Consider the following 13,833-nt stretch of genomic DNA (forward strand, 5'->3'; position numbering starts at 1 on the left):
GTATATTCTAATTTTGCAAAAATGGTTGAAACTCAGTTTTCCAAACGCATCAAAATTTTTCGATCTGATAATGCTCTCGAATATACTCAATATGCTTTCCAAGCTGTTTTACATTCCTATGGCACTGTTCATCAACTAACTTGTCCAGGTACCTCTCAGCAAAATGGTAGAGCCGAACGGAAACTTCGTCATATTCTTGACACTGTTCGTGCTCTTCTTCTCTCTGCCAAAGTTCCTGCTCCTTTTTGGGGCGAAGCTGCTCTTCATGCTGTTCATACTATTAATCGCATTTCGAGTCCGGTTATCCAAAATCAAACTCCATATGAGCGCCTTTTTGGGTCATCTCCAGACTATCACCACCTTCGCTCCTTTGGTTCTGCTTGTTTCGTTCTTCTTCAGCCACATGAGCATAACAAACTTGAGCCTCGGTCAAGGCTTTGTTGTTTTCTTGGCTATGGCGAAACTCAAAAGGGGTATCGGTGTTATGACCCTGTCTCTCATCGTTTTCGTGTTTCCCGCAATGTTGTCTTTTGGGAACATCGCCTCTTTGTCGAGCTCTCTCACTTTCGTGCCTCCCTATCTTCCTCCTCTGTTTTAGATCTTTTTCCAGATGAGGCACATATTCCTTCTGTAGCTGCTCCTGATCCTCCTGTAGTTGCTCCTGATTCTCTTGTAGACTTCTCTGTCCAACCACCAGATATCACTGATCCTTTTCCTAGTTCACCCTTTAATGAACAGGTGGAAGATGAACAGGTTGAAGACGAGCTACCCAACCCCAACCCTGAGCTTGGGTCCCTTGCTCCTGCTCCGCCTGAGGATCTTGCACAAGACATTCCACCTCGTCACTCAACTCGAGTAAGATCTATTCCTACACATTTACTTGACTATCATTGTTACACTGCTCTTGCTACATTACATGAGCCTCACACCTATCGTGAGGCTTCCACTGACCCTTTATGGCAGATTGCAATGAAAGAGGAACTTGATGCATTATCTAAAAACCATACTTGGAATTTGGTGACACTCCCTCCCGGGAAATCTGTGGTTGGTTGCAAGTGGATCTACAAGATTAAGACTCGCTCTGATGGGTCCATTGAGCGCTACAAAGCTCGTCTTGTTGCAAAAGGTTTTACACAGGAGTATGGGATTGATTATGAAGAGACCTTTGCTCCGGTTGCTCGTATCTCATCTGTCCGTGCCCTCTTAGCTGTTGCTGCTGCCCGTAAATGGGATCTTTTTCAGATGGATGTCAAAAATGCATTCCTTAATGGGGATTTACATGAAGAAGTTTATATGTAACCTCCTCCTGGTCTCTCTGTTGACTCAAACAAGGTTTGTTACCTTCGACGTGCACTTTATGGCCTTAAACAAGCTCCACGAGCTTGGTTTGCCAAATTCAGCTCTACCATCTCTCATTTGGGTTACATGGCCAGTCATTATGATTCTGCCTTATTTCTTCGTCGCACTGACAAAGGCACTATTTTACTTCTCCTGTATGTGGATGATATGATCATAACTGGTGATGACCTCAGTGGCATTCAAGAACTCAAGGATTTTCTCAGTCAGCAATTTGAGATGAAAGATCTTGGACATCTCAGCTACTTCTTGGGTCTTGAAATCACTCATTCTACTGATGGACTTTATCTTACTCAAGCTAAGTATGCTTCTGAACTCTTGTCTCGAGCTGGACTCACTGATAGCAAGACTGTTGACACTCCAGTTGAGCTTAATGCGCATCTGACTCCCTCAGGGGAGAAACCATTGTCTAATCCCTCTATTTACAGACGATTGGTTGGCAGCCTAGTTTATCTCACAGTTACTCGTCCAGACATCTCCTATGCTGTTCATCAGGTGAGCCAGTATCTGTCTGCTCCACGATCAACTCACTATGCTGCTGTTCTGCGCATTCTTCGATACTTGAAGGGCACCCTCTTTCATGGCCTTTTCTACTCAAAAGTGGTTTGTGAGTATTCTTCTGAGACTAAGCGGAAGTATAAGTTGATGAAGAAATATTGGGTGTTGGGTCTGATATCGTCAACGTTGTAGTCGGGTAGTTCATCTTCTTCCCAAATGTGAAAGTTATTGGTGGACTCCATTGGAGACCAATACACAAGAGTGTGTTAGAGAAATTAGAGAGTGCTTTAGTTGTGACTGAGTTACAGAGAAAGAATCAGAGATGGTCCTTTCTTCAAGGGAAGCCGTTACACAAATATAAAGTCCTTTGCTGCCAATGCTATATATGTCGGTTGTGCTAGCTTCTTCTACTTCTTGTAGGATTCTATAATCTTAAGCCGACTTATAATAAGTGGTCCTCTTCTTATATATAAGTTTGCGACTTTCTTAAACAATTACTTGAGTTGATATATACTATAGTCGGCTCAACTTAACGGCTATATGATAGTTCCTTCCTTGTTATTACTGAATTGCTTTTGATGTTTTTAAATTTCAAATCAACTCACCGACTCAGTGGGCTGTTTTTGTCTTTTGCTTTTTAATTTTTTGTTTAGCAAGGGATGAACTCATAAAAGGTTTGTTTTGGTATTGTTAAAGGCTGTAGTGGAATTTTAATTTTTTTTTCCCACTATTTTTTTTTTAGAGATAATTACAACATGTTACTAATTTCGCAATTCAAATCCTTTCTCTACTATTTTTGCTTGTTGGATATATGCATTAAATTAAATATTTTTTTTCACTTAATTATAGGCTGTTTTCGTAAAATAATGCATTTTGGTAAGTTATTTTATCAAGGAGGTAGCTTTCAAAACTTAAGTCAAAATATATCCCTACCTCGAGTCTTCACTTCAAACTCGGCCCTTTTCCTATTAAAAAAATAAAAAATAAAAAAATAAAAAAAATAAAAAAACCTCGACCCTTCAGTAGTCAAGTTTCAAGCCACATCTAATGATGTGGGCGCAGTTGATATGGAGTTATAAAAAAAAATTAATTAATTAATTAAAAAAAGAAAACCCATTTCAAGAGTTGAATTGTGCTAAAAATCGATTTACTTTGCTTAAAATTTATTTACTTAAAACTCACTTAAGAATTATATACTTGAAACAAAACTCTTTAAGGGGGAGAGTATTGCTACAACGAATTTTCAACTCAACTCATAGGGATTGGGTTACGGTTATCTTGTTACGCTTAATAAAAACTTGACTGTTCATTAAACGATTTAAACACATTATTTGATAAATTATTATAATTACACAATTGGGTCTAATATTTCAATTTTAACAATGTTAAATCTCAAAGTACCATAATAAATCAAACTAACAAATTTGAACAAAGTCCCAAAATCCAAAATAAATCAAACTAACCAATTTAAAAATACATACATTTTTTAAACCATTAATAAAATGGATTGGGTTGGATCATAAGATTTGAAAATTTTGCCAACCCAAACCTGATCCACCCAAGCTTTAAAAAACACTATATTAATAAGAATTTAACTCAACCCTTCTGTCAACCCATGTAAAACCAACATATGGCCATAGTTACCAGTAATTTGGTGAATTGATACCTAAATTGGTTTGGTTGTTTAATTGGACCACTTATACAATTGAATCAGTAAAATATAATGATTTTTTTGCAACATGTGAAACTTAGACAGGACGTTTTCACCTAGCACGTTTGTAATTTTGAAAAAAAAAAAAAAATTGTCTTTATAGGTCAATTTTCTCTCAATTTGGAACGTAATAAAAATGAAGGGTTATGTAATGTGGTTTATATTGTACTTTCCAATAGAAATTTAGCTTCGATTCATCAAAAAAAAAAAAATTAGCTTTAAGTTTTTGTCCCTGGGCATCTTATTACTGATAATGTGTTGATAGCATATGAAACACTACACACTATGCACTGCAGGAAGAAAGGAAAGAAAGGGTTCATGGCATTGAAATTGGATGTTAGTAAAGCATATGATAGGGTGGAGTGGCCTTTCCTTTAGGGGGTTATGCAGCGGTTGGGTTTTCCTGAAACATGGATAGAAAGGGTAATGAGTTGTGTCACAACAACTTCATTCTCTGTTCTTGTAAATGGGAGACCATTTGGTAATGTTTTGCCTTCTAGGGGAATTCATCATGGTGATCCTCTCTCACCATATTTATTTTTGTTATGCACTAAAGGATTTACTTCGCTATTGGACAGAGCAGAGAGTGGAGGGATTTTGCATGGGGTATCTATCTGTAGAACTGCACCAAAGATTACTAATCTTCTCTTTGCAGATGATTCATTAATTTTTGGCAGGGCTACACCAGCGAAGATTAATACTATTGTTGAGATCCTTCAAGTTTATGCTAAAGCCTCTAGACAATGCATAAATTTGGAAAAGTCTTTAGTGTATTTCAGTAATAACACCACTGTTAGCTAGAAGCAGGAGGCTTTGGGGATTCTGGGAGTGAAGGAAGTGTCTCGGTTCGAATCATATCTGGGTTTGCCTACTCTAGTTGGAAGGGCAAAATACCATACTTTCTCTTTCATTAAAGATAGGGTGTAGAAAAAACTACAGGGGTGGAAGGGGATGATGCTCTCCAGAGCTGGGAAAGAAGTTCTCATCAAGATAGTTGATCAGTCTATTCCAACGTATACAATGAGTGTTTTTTAGCTTCCATCGAAATTATGTGAGGAGTTAGATGGCTTAAGTGCTAGATTTTGGTGGGGCCAAGTAGGGAATGAAAGGAAAATTCATTGGAAAAGTTGGGATAAACTGACATTGTCAAAGAAGGATGGTGGAATGGGATTTCGGGACCTTAGAGCGTTTAATTTAGCCATGTTGGCCAAGCAAGGGTGGAGACTATTAAAAGATACAACTTCTCTTGTCTATCAATGCTTTAAAGCAAGATACTTCCCTAGAACTTTTGTACTTGAGGCTACAGAGTCACCTAACTGTTCGTTTGTGTGAAAGAGTTTAGTGGCGGCCTTACCTATTTTAAGATTGGGACATTGTTGGCGAGTGGGTGATGGACTTTCTCTTAATGTCTATCGGGATAGGTGGATTCCAGAGTATCCTACTAATAAGCCTTTTTTGTTGGTGAGGGATGATGAAGAGGAAGTATGGGTGTCTAGGTTGATTAACCAAGACCTCCATGTATGGCGACAAGAATTTATTATGGCTCATTTCAATCGGGAAGAGGGGGAAGCTATATGTAATATACCTCTAAGTCGAAGGCAAGTCTCTAACTCTGTTTATTGGAAGCATAATAAGGATGGTATTTTCACAGTGAAGTCGGCTTACAAGATTGCCAGAGCTCAATTGAGGAAGGCAAATTGGGCTGAATCATCATCAGGCAGTGGTGGTAGTCGGGTGTGGGCTGCTATATGGAAGCTACAGATCCCCAACAAGATAAAGGTGTTTAGGTGGAGGGCATGTCATGATATTCTCCCTACTAGAAGGAACCTCAAGAAGAAACAAATTTTAACGGATGATGTGTGTCTGTTATGTGGCTTATCCCAAGAATCAACTATTCATGCTTTATAGGAATGCACATTAGCGCAGGATGTTTGGCACGGTAGTGTAAGGGCGTTGCAGAAGTGTGGGATGGGCCAACTTGATTTTGTTGCTCTGTTGGAGTATTTGCTGGATTGGCTGGACAAAACAGAGGTGGAGCTGTGGTTGGTGCAGGTATGGCTGATTTGGAACCAACGGAACAAAGTAGTGCATGGAGGTAAATTAATGGAACCGGACTGGTTGAATAGGCGTGCATCTGAATTGCTTGAGGAGTTCCAGCAGTCACAGGTTGGTTTACATGCGGAAGTGGAGGTAGGTGCGACTAGGTAGGTAATACAGAATGATGGAACGCGCTAGATACCCCCACCACAAGCTGTGTACAAGCTCAACTATGATGCTACGGTGTTTGAGGATTCTGCTAGTTCTGGGTTCGGTGCGGTAATCAGAAACTCTACTGGAGAAGTTATGGCGGCGATGACAGTTAAAGGTCCGGCAGTCCAGGGAAGTGATATGGCTGAACTACTAGCATGTCGTAAGGCACTAGAATTCGCCATTGATGTTGGTTTCACGGTGCTTATAGTGGAAGGGGACAGTGTTAATGCTACAAGGTGGATTGCTTCAGGTACAGAGAACCAGTCAGCTATTGGACATGTTGTTGGAGACATCCGGCATCTGGTAGGAGCTTTGGAGTGGACGACTGTGAGTTGCACTAAGAGAAATGGTAATAGGGTAGCACATGTACTTTCTAGGTATGCCTAAAATGTTAATGCTGATTTATTTTGGATGGAAGAGGTTCCATCAGTTGCTGTTGAGTATGTAAACATTGATGCTTCCTTGATTTAAATGAAAGTTTGATTCCAGTTTCAAAAAAAAAAAAAAAAAAAAAGTAGTTATTAAGATATGTAATATGAATAGAATCTAAATTTGGGGTTTAAGATATACTTTTATTCCCAAATTTTAAGATATGTCATTTAATGATGTAATGGGATTTTATTTAGGAAAAACTTGGCTACAATTCTATGACATTTTATTATTTTATGTTTTCTAGTCATGTTACTTGTAAAAACTTGAATTTGAATTATAAATGGCTTGTTTTTTAGTCTTAGTTTTAATTAATAGTATATACACACCCATTTTTTCTATTTACATATTTATTTTATAAATCAAACTTATTTTTTTATTGGCGAAACTACACTATCAATCCCTAAGGTTTACTCTTTAAACGCAATTGGTCTCTCAAGTTTCAAGTGAGCACTATTGGTTCTTCAAATTTAAAAAATGAGTAAAGTTAGTCCTTTTGCTAACTGTGGTCAGTGTTATTGCCTATGTGACTAATGGAATAAGGATGTGGCATGTGGCAACTTAAGTGTCAAATGACATGTCACCTATTTAATTATAAGGTTGCCACATAATCTTTAACTAATTATTATTTATGATAATAATAAATAAATAAAGTGATTGGCTTTAGGGTTTTGGCCTCCTTTCCTCCCCTATTTTTCCTTTTTCCAATTTGCTATCTTACAGACCTCCGATGGAGTCCTGACTCATGAGACCACTTGCGGACATAACCAGGGTAGTCGTCACCTAGTTTTTGCAATGGCCTATGAATTATATATATACGTTCTCTCGAGAAAGGACCTTTTGATCTTACTACCAGAGATATGGGTTCAGAATTAAGGTATGGTCTTAGGAAGGTGTTAGGCACCCAAAACAGCCCAACCCTAAGGTTGGCTTCCCATCATTGTGTTTTATGTCTTTAACCCTATTAAGGCAAACTCAGTACTTATATCTAACCCACACACATGCTAATATACATCTAACAATCAACATGGCATCAATCATCCCTAACCATACATCTATCATGGCATACCCTAGCATTCATCTAGCAAACAGCCTATCATACATCTAGCATACATGTCATGGCATCAAGGCATTCATCACAACACAAACCCTAATCATACATCTAATCATGCTTCATCACAAATCATATCATCATATCCATCCAAGACAGAAACATGTGAGCATTAAGAGGTCCAAACAAACATGTGAGAAACACAACTTCATCAAGCAAGCATATTCACATCTAAAAAAACCCTACTTAAAGACGCATGCTCATGTGAATGCATGACTTACCTTTACTTACCTTGTAGCAACTTAGCACCTATGGCTTTATGCATGAGCATGTAAATGAATGGCATGGCATTTAAAAAATAAATAAAAAACAAACCCTAATCTAAGCATGTGAAAGAAAACATCTAATTAAACATGTGAAATAGAAGCTTTTAAAAATATAAAAACATATAAAGGAATCTAAACAGAAGTAAACATGTGAAAGCAAAAAAAAAAAAAAAAAAAAAAAAAAAAAAGGGTTTCTGGGCTAGTTCATGCATTCACATGAACAACCCTGCAAGCGCATGATCAAGCCCGTGTACGCAACCTTGATCACACGCACGTGGGTTTCTGCCCAGAAAACCTACAAACGCAAAACACAAAGCAAGATCAAAACACAAAATCTAGCAACCTAACATGCTTTAAAACAATAAGAAAGTGATTAACAATATTAAAACTCAAAGATCAAGGCCAGAAATGGCCCTAATCAAGCAAAATTGACTTGATGATATTTTGTGAAGAACTCCCTCTTTAATTTACTATTTCTAGTGAATCTTAGTGTTTTTCCATGGGATTTATGTGTGTTTTTGAAAGGTACCATGTATGGCTATTTATATTGTGAAAATAGGGGGTTTGGAACAGCTCTTAGACGATGTGGGATTCGTTTCAAACCTTAGTCTTTAATGTAGAAAATTTTCCTTTCTGGTGCTTCTAAAACCCTACCTATGTGCATAGGCTTCTAAGCCACGTGCGCAGGCTTTGTTCTTGTGTACGTAGGCTTCTAGGCCGTGTACATAGGCTTAGGGTTTCTTTTGGCTTTTATTTTCGAAAAATAGATTTTTAGTTCCTTAAAAAGTTATGTTTTCCATTTTAACATCTCTCAATCCAATTTGTAATCTAATCAGGTTCTAAACCAACCTTGGGTTTTAGAATTTCAGCATCATTAGGGAATGGGGGCCTGAGTCGTAAGGGGTACAAAATGTGGTGTTTACACCACCTCAAAAAGCCAATAAAATTATGCTGGGAAAGTGAGTAGATCTACTCTCTCTCTCTCTCTCTCTCTCTCTCTCTCTCTCTCTCTCTCTCTCTCTCTCCTCTCTCTCTCTCTCTCTCAAATCTGGATCATTAACCATAGCTATTAATGGAAGTAGTCTAAAATTGGGTGTAAGAGACCCAACAAAGATTTGTGCAAAAAAAAAAAAAAAAAAAAAAAAAAAACTAAAATCTAAATATAATACCCAAAGAGTTTGGTTTGGGGCTATGCAAAAACTAAAATCTAAATATAATACCTAAAATCATTCAAATATTTGAAGACTAATGAAATAGATTTAAAAAATTTTATGTTATTTGTAGATCCTTCAAAATAAAGCTTAAGAACAAAGAACATAGAGAACTTTGGAGATTAGCCATTGACGGGGATTGGTGGACATAGAGATGCTTGTACTGGCTAATGCAGTAACAACGACAATCGTTCAGAACAAGAGGAAAGAGTGGCTAATGATGGTGGCGGCACTGGCAGCAACACTTGTTGGGAAAAGAGAAGAGAAGAGGAAGACAAGACGTTGGCTGGGTCCCAATGAGTCACATGCTAAGCTAGCAAATTCACAAACTTACACGTCAGTTTGAAAAACAATTGTAGTCGATATATGCCACATTAACCGCATAAGAAATAACACTAACTACAGTTAATAAAAGGACTAACAAAACTCATTTTTAAACTTTAGGGACCAATAATGCTCACTTGAAACTTGAAAGACCAATTACGCTCACAAGGTAAACTTCAAGGACCAATAATATAGTTTCACCTTTTTTATTCAACCTTATGGTTGGACTAGTGACCTGTTAGTTGAATAAATGACCCAATTTCTAGATTGGATTTACCTCTATTCTAGGTTTAACAACTATACACGTGGTGTCCAGTCCTTTTTAAGTCAATTACTATAACCCATCCATCAATAAAAGCCAAATTTATAAACAAATGTATTTTTAAATGACTTGACAAAATATCAAATGTCATTAATACATCCTAATAAATTCACTAAAAAAAAAACCTTAAGACCTTTTTTTTCTTTTTTGAGAAACAGAAACTTAAGACCTAAGACCACATTAACTTCCTTGCCTCATTTAGGGGGGAAAAAAAAACCATGGTTTCCCTCTCAATCTCTGTATTATAATTTGATAGATTCAAGCCAAAACTATAATTTATTATTATTAAAATAAATAAAGAAACTCCTTTTATATTTGTTTAAAAATTGATATTTATTTATTATTATAAAAATCTCAAATCAAGTGACAAGTAACTTGACCCAACCCACATTATTAAGGGTTATATATGTGTGTGTGTGTGTGTGTTTTATATTTTAGGACTTAGTTTAGATTTATTCGTTTGATTTATTTTAGTATTTTGAGACTTAATTTTGATGAAATTATTATTCTCAATTGTGTAAATTGTAATTCATTTATTGGACAATGAGCTTTAGCGGAAGAAAAACTCATTCTAACATCACAAGATGAATTTATTTTTTTTCATTTTTTAAAAGTTTGGGGTAGGGTCAAGTTTGGGTTGATAAAATTTTCAACTCAAGTAATTTGACCCAATCTAGCTATGCTATTAATGGTTTAAAAAGTATGAATGTATTTACAATTTATTATTTTTATTTATTTTATATTTTAGGACTTAGTTAAAAAAAAAAAATTAATTTGATTTATTTTGGTATTTTGAGTGGTGGACCAAATAGAGGGAAAGGGTAACGATTCAAATAGAGAGGGAAAGTCTGAGAAAGGTAAGAGTATGCATGGCTTGGTTGGGTTGGGTTGGGTTGGGTTGGGTTTATTATAAATATGGATTTCTTGCAGTATGCTATCAAGAAAAGTGTATGAGAAAATGTAGTCTTTTGGGTTCATGTCCCATGAATGTAAGCCACAAGGTGAAAACTCGTAAACTCTCATATTTTCTCTCTTCCCTCTTCTCCATTATCTTCTTCTACATTCACAAATTTCTACATACTCAACCAAAATTTGAACTCTTAACAAAAGTTCATTCAGGGAAGATTTTGAAAATTTGGAGTTGGTTTGCTCTTAATATATATATATATATATATATATATATATATATATAAAGTTTTTTATTAGTTTTTTGAATTTTGAAAATTCAAAAAATACCAAAATCATGTCTTTTTGTGAGACTTAATAGCAATCCTTCTAACCGATTGGACAAATGACTAAATTGAATAAAGTCAAAAATTAGAATACTAAATTAAGCAAAATTGAGACTATTTTGGTTAAAATTAAAAGATGCAATTTGTAATCTAACTTACATATTATTATTATTATTATTATTATTATGAAACTCTTTTCATATTTCTCAACTATATTGATATATCTAGATATTATCATAAAAATTTCAACCGAAGAAAATTGAGCCAACTCGTGGACAGTCCTGTATGTCGTATGTACACAAATGGAGAATTTGTTCTTTATGCTACTTTGAATAAAAGTTTTTTTTTTTTTTTTTTTTTTTGTGAATAAAAAGATTATGAAGTGGTAAGTTCTATGTCCTTCGATTTTAATTGATTCCCCCATAAATTAAATAGGAGAACATCTAATGACAACTTTAAAAAAAAAAATGATTAAAAAATATATATAAATATTAGACTTTTAAAAGCTTTATTATTCTATAAAAAAAAATAATAAAAAAAAAAGCTATATTATGCATAAATAAATGTAAATAAAGGAAAAAGTTGTTCTCCTTGATAATACATTGTCATATCACAAGGGAGCCCAATCCCAGTCCACGTGCAAAGAATAAGCATCTAGTTCTATGTGCAATATTACGGTACTGATTGATATTGGCCCATGTACAAGCAGCGCATAATGTGATTTACTAGTAACATTATTGTTATCAAAAAAATACTAGCAAAATTATTGCCTCGGCCGTAACTATTTTCAAATTCATTTTGATTTCTTTGTGACACTTATAATATATAATAAAGCTTCCCTCAAAAATATATATATATATATATATATATATATATATAAAATAAAGCTAGAGTTTTGTCACTAAATAATTAATACTTCCTAATATTTTATTATTCTTTATTTTTTTTAAGCAAACAGTTATACGCTTATACTTATTAGAATACACACGAAAATAGTAATATTAGTGTTTTAAATCGGATTTATAATACATTACATAACCAGAGTACAACTACAAAATGGCCTAACTTTTATAGTTGTAAAATGAGGTTATAAACAACAAACATTAGACACACACAACCAATATGAGATAAACATCCCTATTTTTTTTTTTTTGAGTAAATAGTAATACTTAGGGGTGTTCGTGGTGTGGTGCGATATGGTTTTGAACTATTTTTAGCACCGCACTTTGCAGTGTGGTTTAGTTAAAACCATAACTGTACCACACTTTATTTTTGCAGTCATATGTGCGGTGTGGTGTGGTGCGGTTTAGAGTTTAGACAAAACCATAACTACATCGCACCTCATTTTTGCAATCACATGTGAAGTGCGGTATATAAGATGCGGTTTAAAAAATTTGAAGTCGGTATATTTTTCAAATTTTGAGCTTTTCCTACCCAGCCCAAAACTAATTTTTCCTTTTATTTTAGACCAAGTTTTAAACTATTGAGCTAGTTTTCTTTATTTTAGGCTGGTTTTCCTAGTCAACACTTGCTATGGTTATCAAGCTATATATATATATATATATATTGAAAATAGGGTTATTAAATTATTAATAATATATTTAATATTAAAAATAAATAAATATTAATATATAAAGAGGGTGCAGTGTACTTTTACTTGCGGTGCGGTACGATTATGTCATTTTGCGGGCGATTTTGGTATAGTTTTTACGGTTTGTGCGGTTTAGTGAACACCCCTAGTAATACTTATTAAAACACACACGAAAATTATAATAGTAGTATTTTAAATTGAGTTTATAATACATTACATAATCAAAGTATAACTACAAAAGGACCTAATTTTTGTAGTTGTAGACTGGGTTTATAAACAACAAATACTAGACACACAACCAATATGGGATAAACATCCCTATATATATATATATTTTAATAAACAGTAATACTTATTATAACACACACGAAAATAGTAATATTAGTGTTTTAAACTGGATTTATAATACATTAAATAATCAAAGTACAACTACAAAAGAGTCTAACCTTTGTAGTTGTAGATTGTGATTATAAACAACGGACACTAGACATACACAACCAATATAGGATAAACATCCCTATTTTTTTTTTTTTTTGAGTAAACAATAATACTTATTAGAACACACACAAAAATAATAATATTAGTGTTTTAAAATCGGGTTTATAATACATTACATAACCAGAGTACAACTACAAAAGAGTCTAACCTTTGTAGTTGTAGACTAGGATTATAAACAACGGATACTAAACAAACACAACCAATATGGGATAAACATCCCTATTTTTTTTTTTTTTAGTAAACAGTAATACTTATTAGAACACACACGAAAATAGTAATATTAGTATTTTAAACCGAGTTTATAATACATTACATAATCAAAGTACAATTACAAAAGAGTCTAACCTTTGTAGTTGTAGATTGAAGTTTATTCCCAAAAGAAATGTTTGTTGTTCAAAGAGCGAAATGCCTTTTATTATTATGAGTTATGTAAGGAGATTTTGTTATTATATGTCTCAAAATATTGTTCATTTTGAAAAGTAATAAATTCAAAATCCTTAACTTTCTTAAATCACCTTTATTGTATTTGAAAAGGTTAATACTAATTTTTCATTTATTTTATATGAATTAAGGAGAATAATTTTATTTTAATTTTTTGAGAATCAAGAAGAATAATTCTAGAAGTGGATAACTTTTGGTTACCAAAAAAAGAAAGACAAAAAAAAGAGATTAAATGATATCCTAAGAATTTGAACGGATAACCACTGTGCACTTTTGGTGTGGTGGTTATTCCACAATTATAAGTGCTTGTAGGGTGTGAGGAGTAAGAGTCGGGATTCAAGTCTTTAAAGAAGAGTTTCACACACATTTACACTTAGATTAAGTTGGAGAAGAATTTATATCTTGTATATCAAAAAAAATTAAAAAAAGAAAATTGAACGTGTAGAAATTGAGAGGAACGGAATATTTTATGCAAGGAGAGTTATTACAATAAGAACATATCCTATTCCTATGAGACAGTGGTACATGGTGTGATGGAGAAGGAAACAGAGGGTAATGGTGAAGAAATCATATCATTGTTCTTTCCCTTTTTT

General features: G+C 34.3%; 1 protein-coding gene across 1 annotated transcript; it reads left to right on the top strand.

The window, feature by feature from the left end:
* The first annotated feature begins 5,104 nt into the window (after nucleotides 1-5,104).
* On the top strand, nucleotides 5,105-6,286 carry LOC115964735. Its single transcript, XM_031083993.1, has 4 exons — nucleotides 5,105-5,344; nucleotides 5,474-5,755; nucleotides 5,801-6,142; nucleotides 6,236-6,286. The coding sequence occupies exons 1-4, from the start codon at nucleotides 5,105-5,107 to the stop codon at nucleotides 6,284-6,286; spliced, it is 915 nt and encodes a 304-aa protein (XP_030939853.1).
* Nucleotides 6,287-13,833: the final 7,547 nt, after the last annotated feature.

Source organism: Quercus lobata, chromosome 10 (genome assembly GCF_001633185.2).
Source record: "Quercus lobata isolate SW786 chromosome 10, ValleyOak3.0 Primary Assembly, whole genome shotgun sequence".
Lineage (NCBI taxonomy): Eukaryota > Viridiplantae > Streptophyta > Magnoliopsida > Fagales > Fagaceae > Quercus > Quercus lobata.

Excerpts from the sequence above, each read along its gene's own strand:
- LOC115964735 (XM_031083993.1), top strand. The coding sequence starts at position 5,105 with ATGGCTCATTTCAATCGGGAAGAGGGGGAAGCTATATGTAATATACCT. Across the intron at positions 5,756-5,800 it reads GTTTACATGCGGAAGTGGAG|ATACCCCCACCACAAGCTGT; the intron begins GTAGGTGCGACT and ends GGAACGCGCTAG. Across the intron at positions 6,143-6,235 it reads GAGCTTTGGAGTGGACGACT|GTTCCATCAGTTGCTGTTGA; the intron begins GTGAGTTGCACT and ends TGGATGGAAGAG.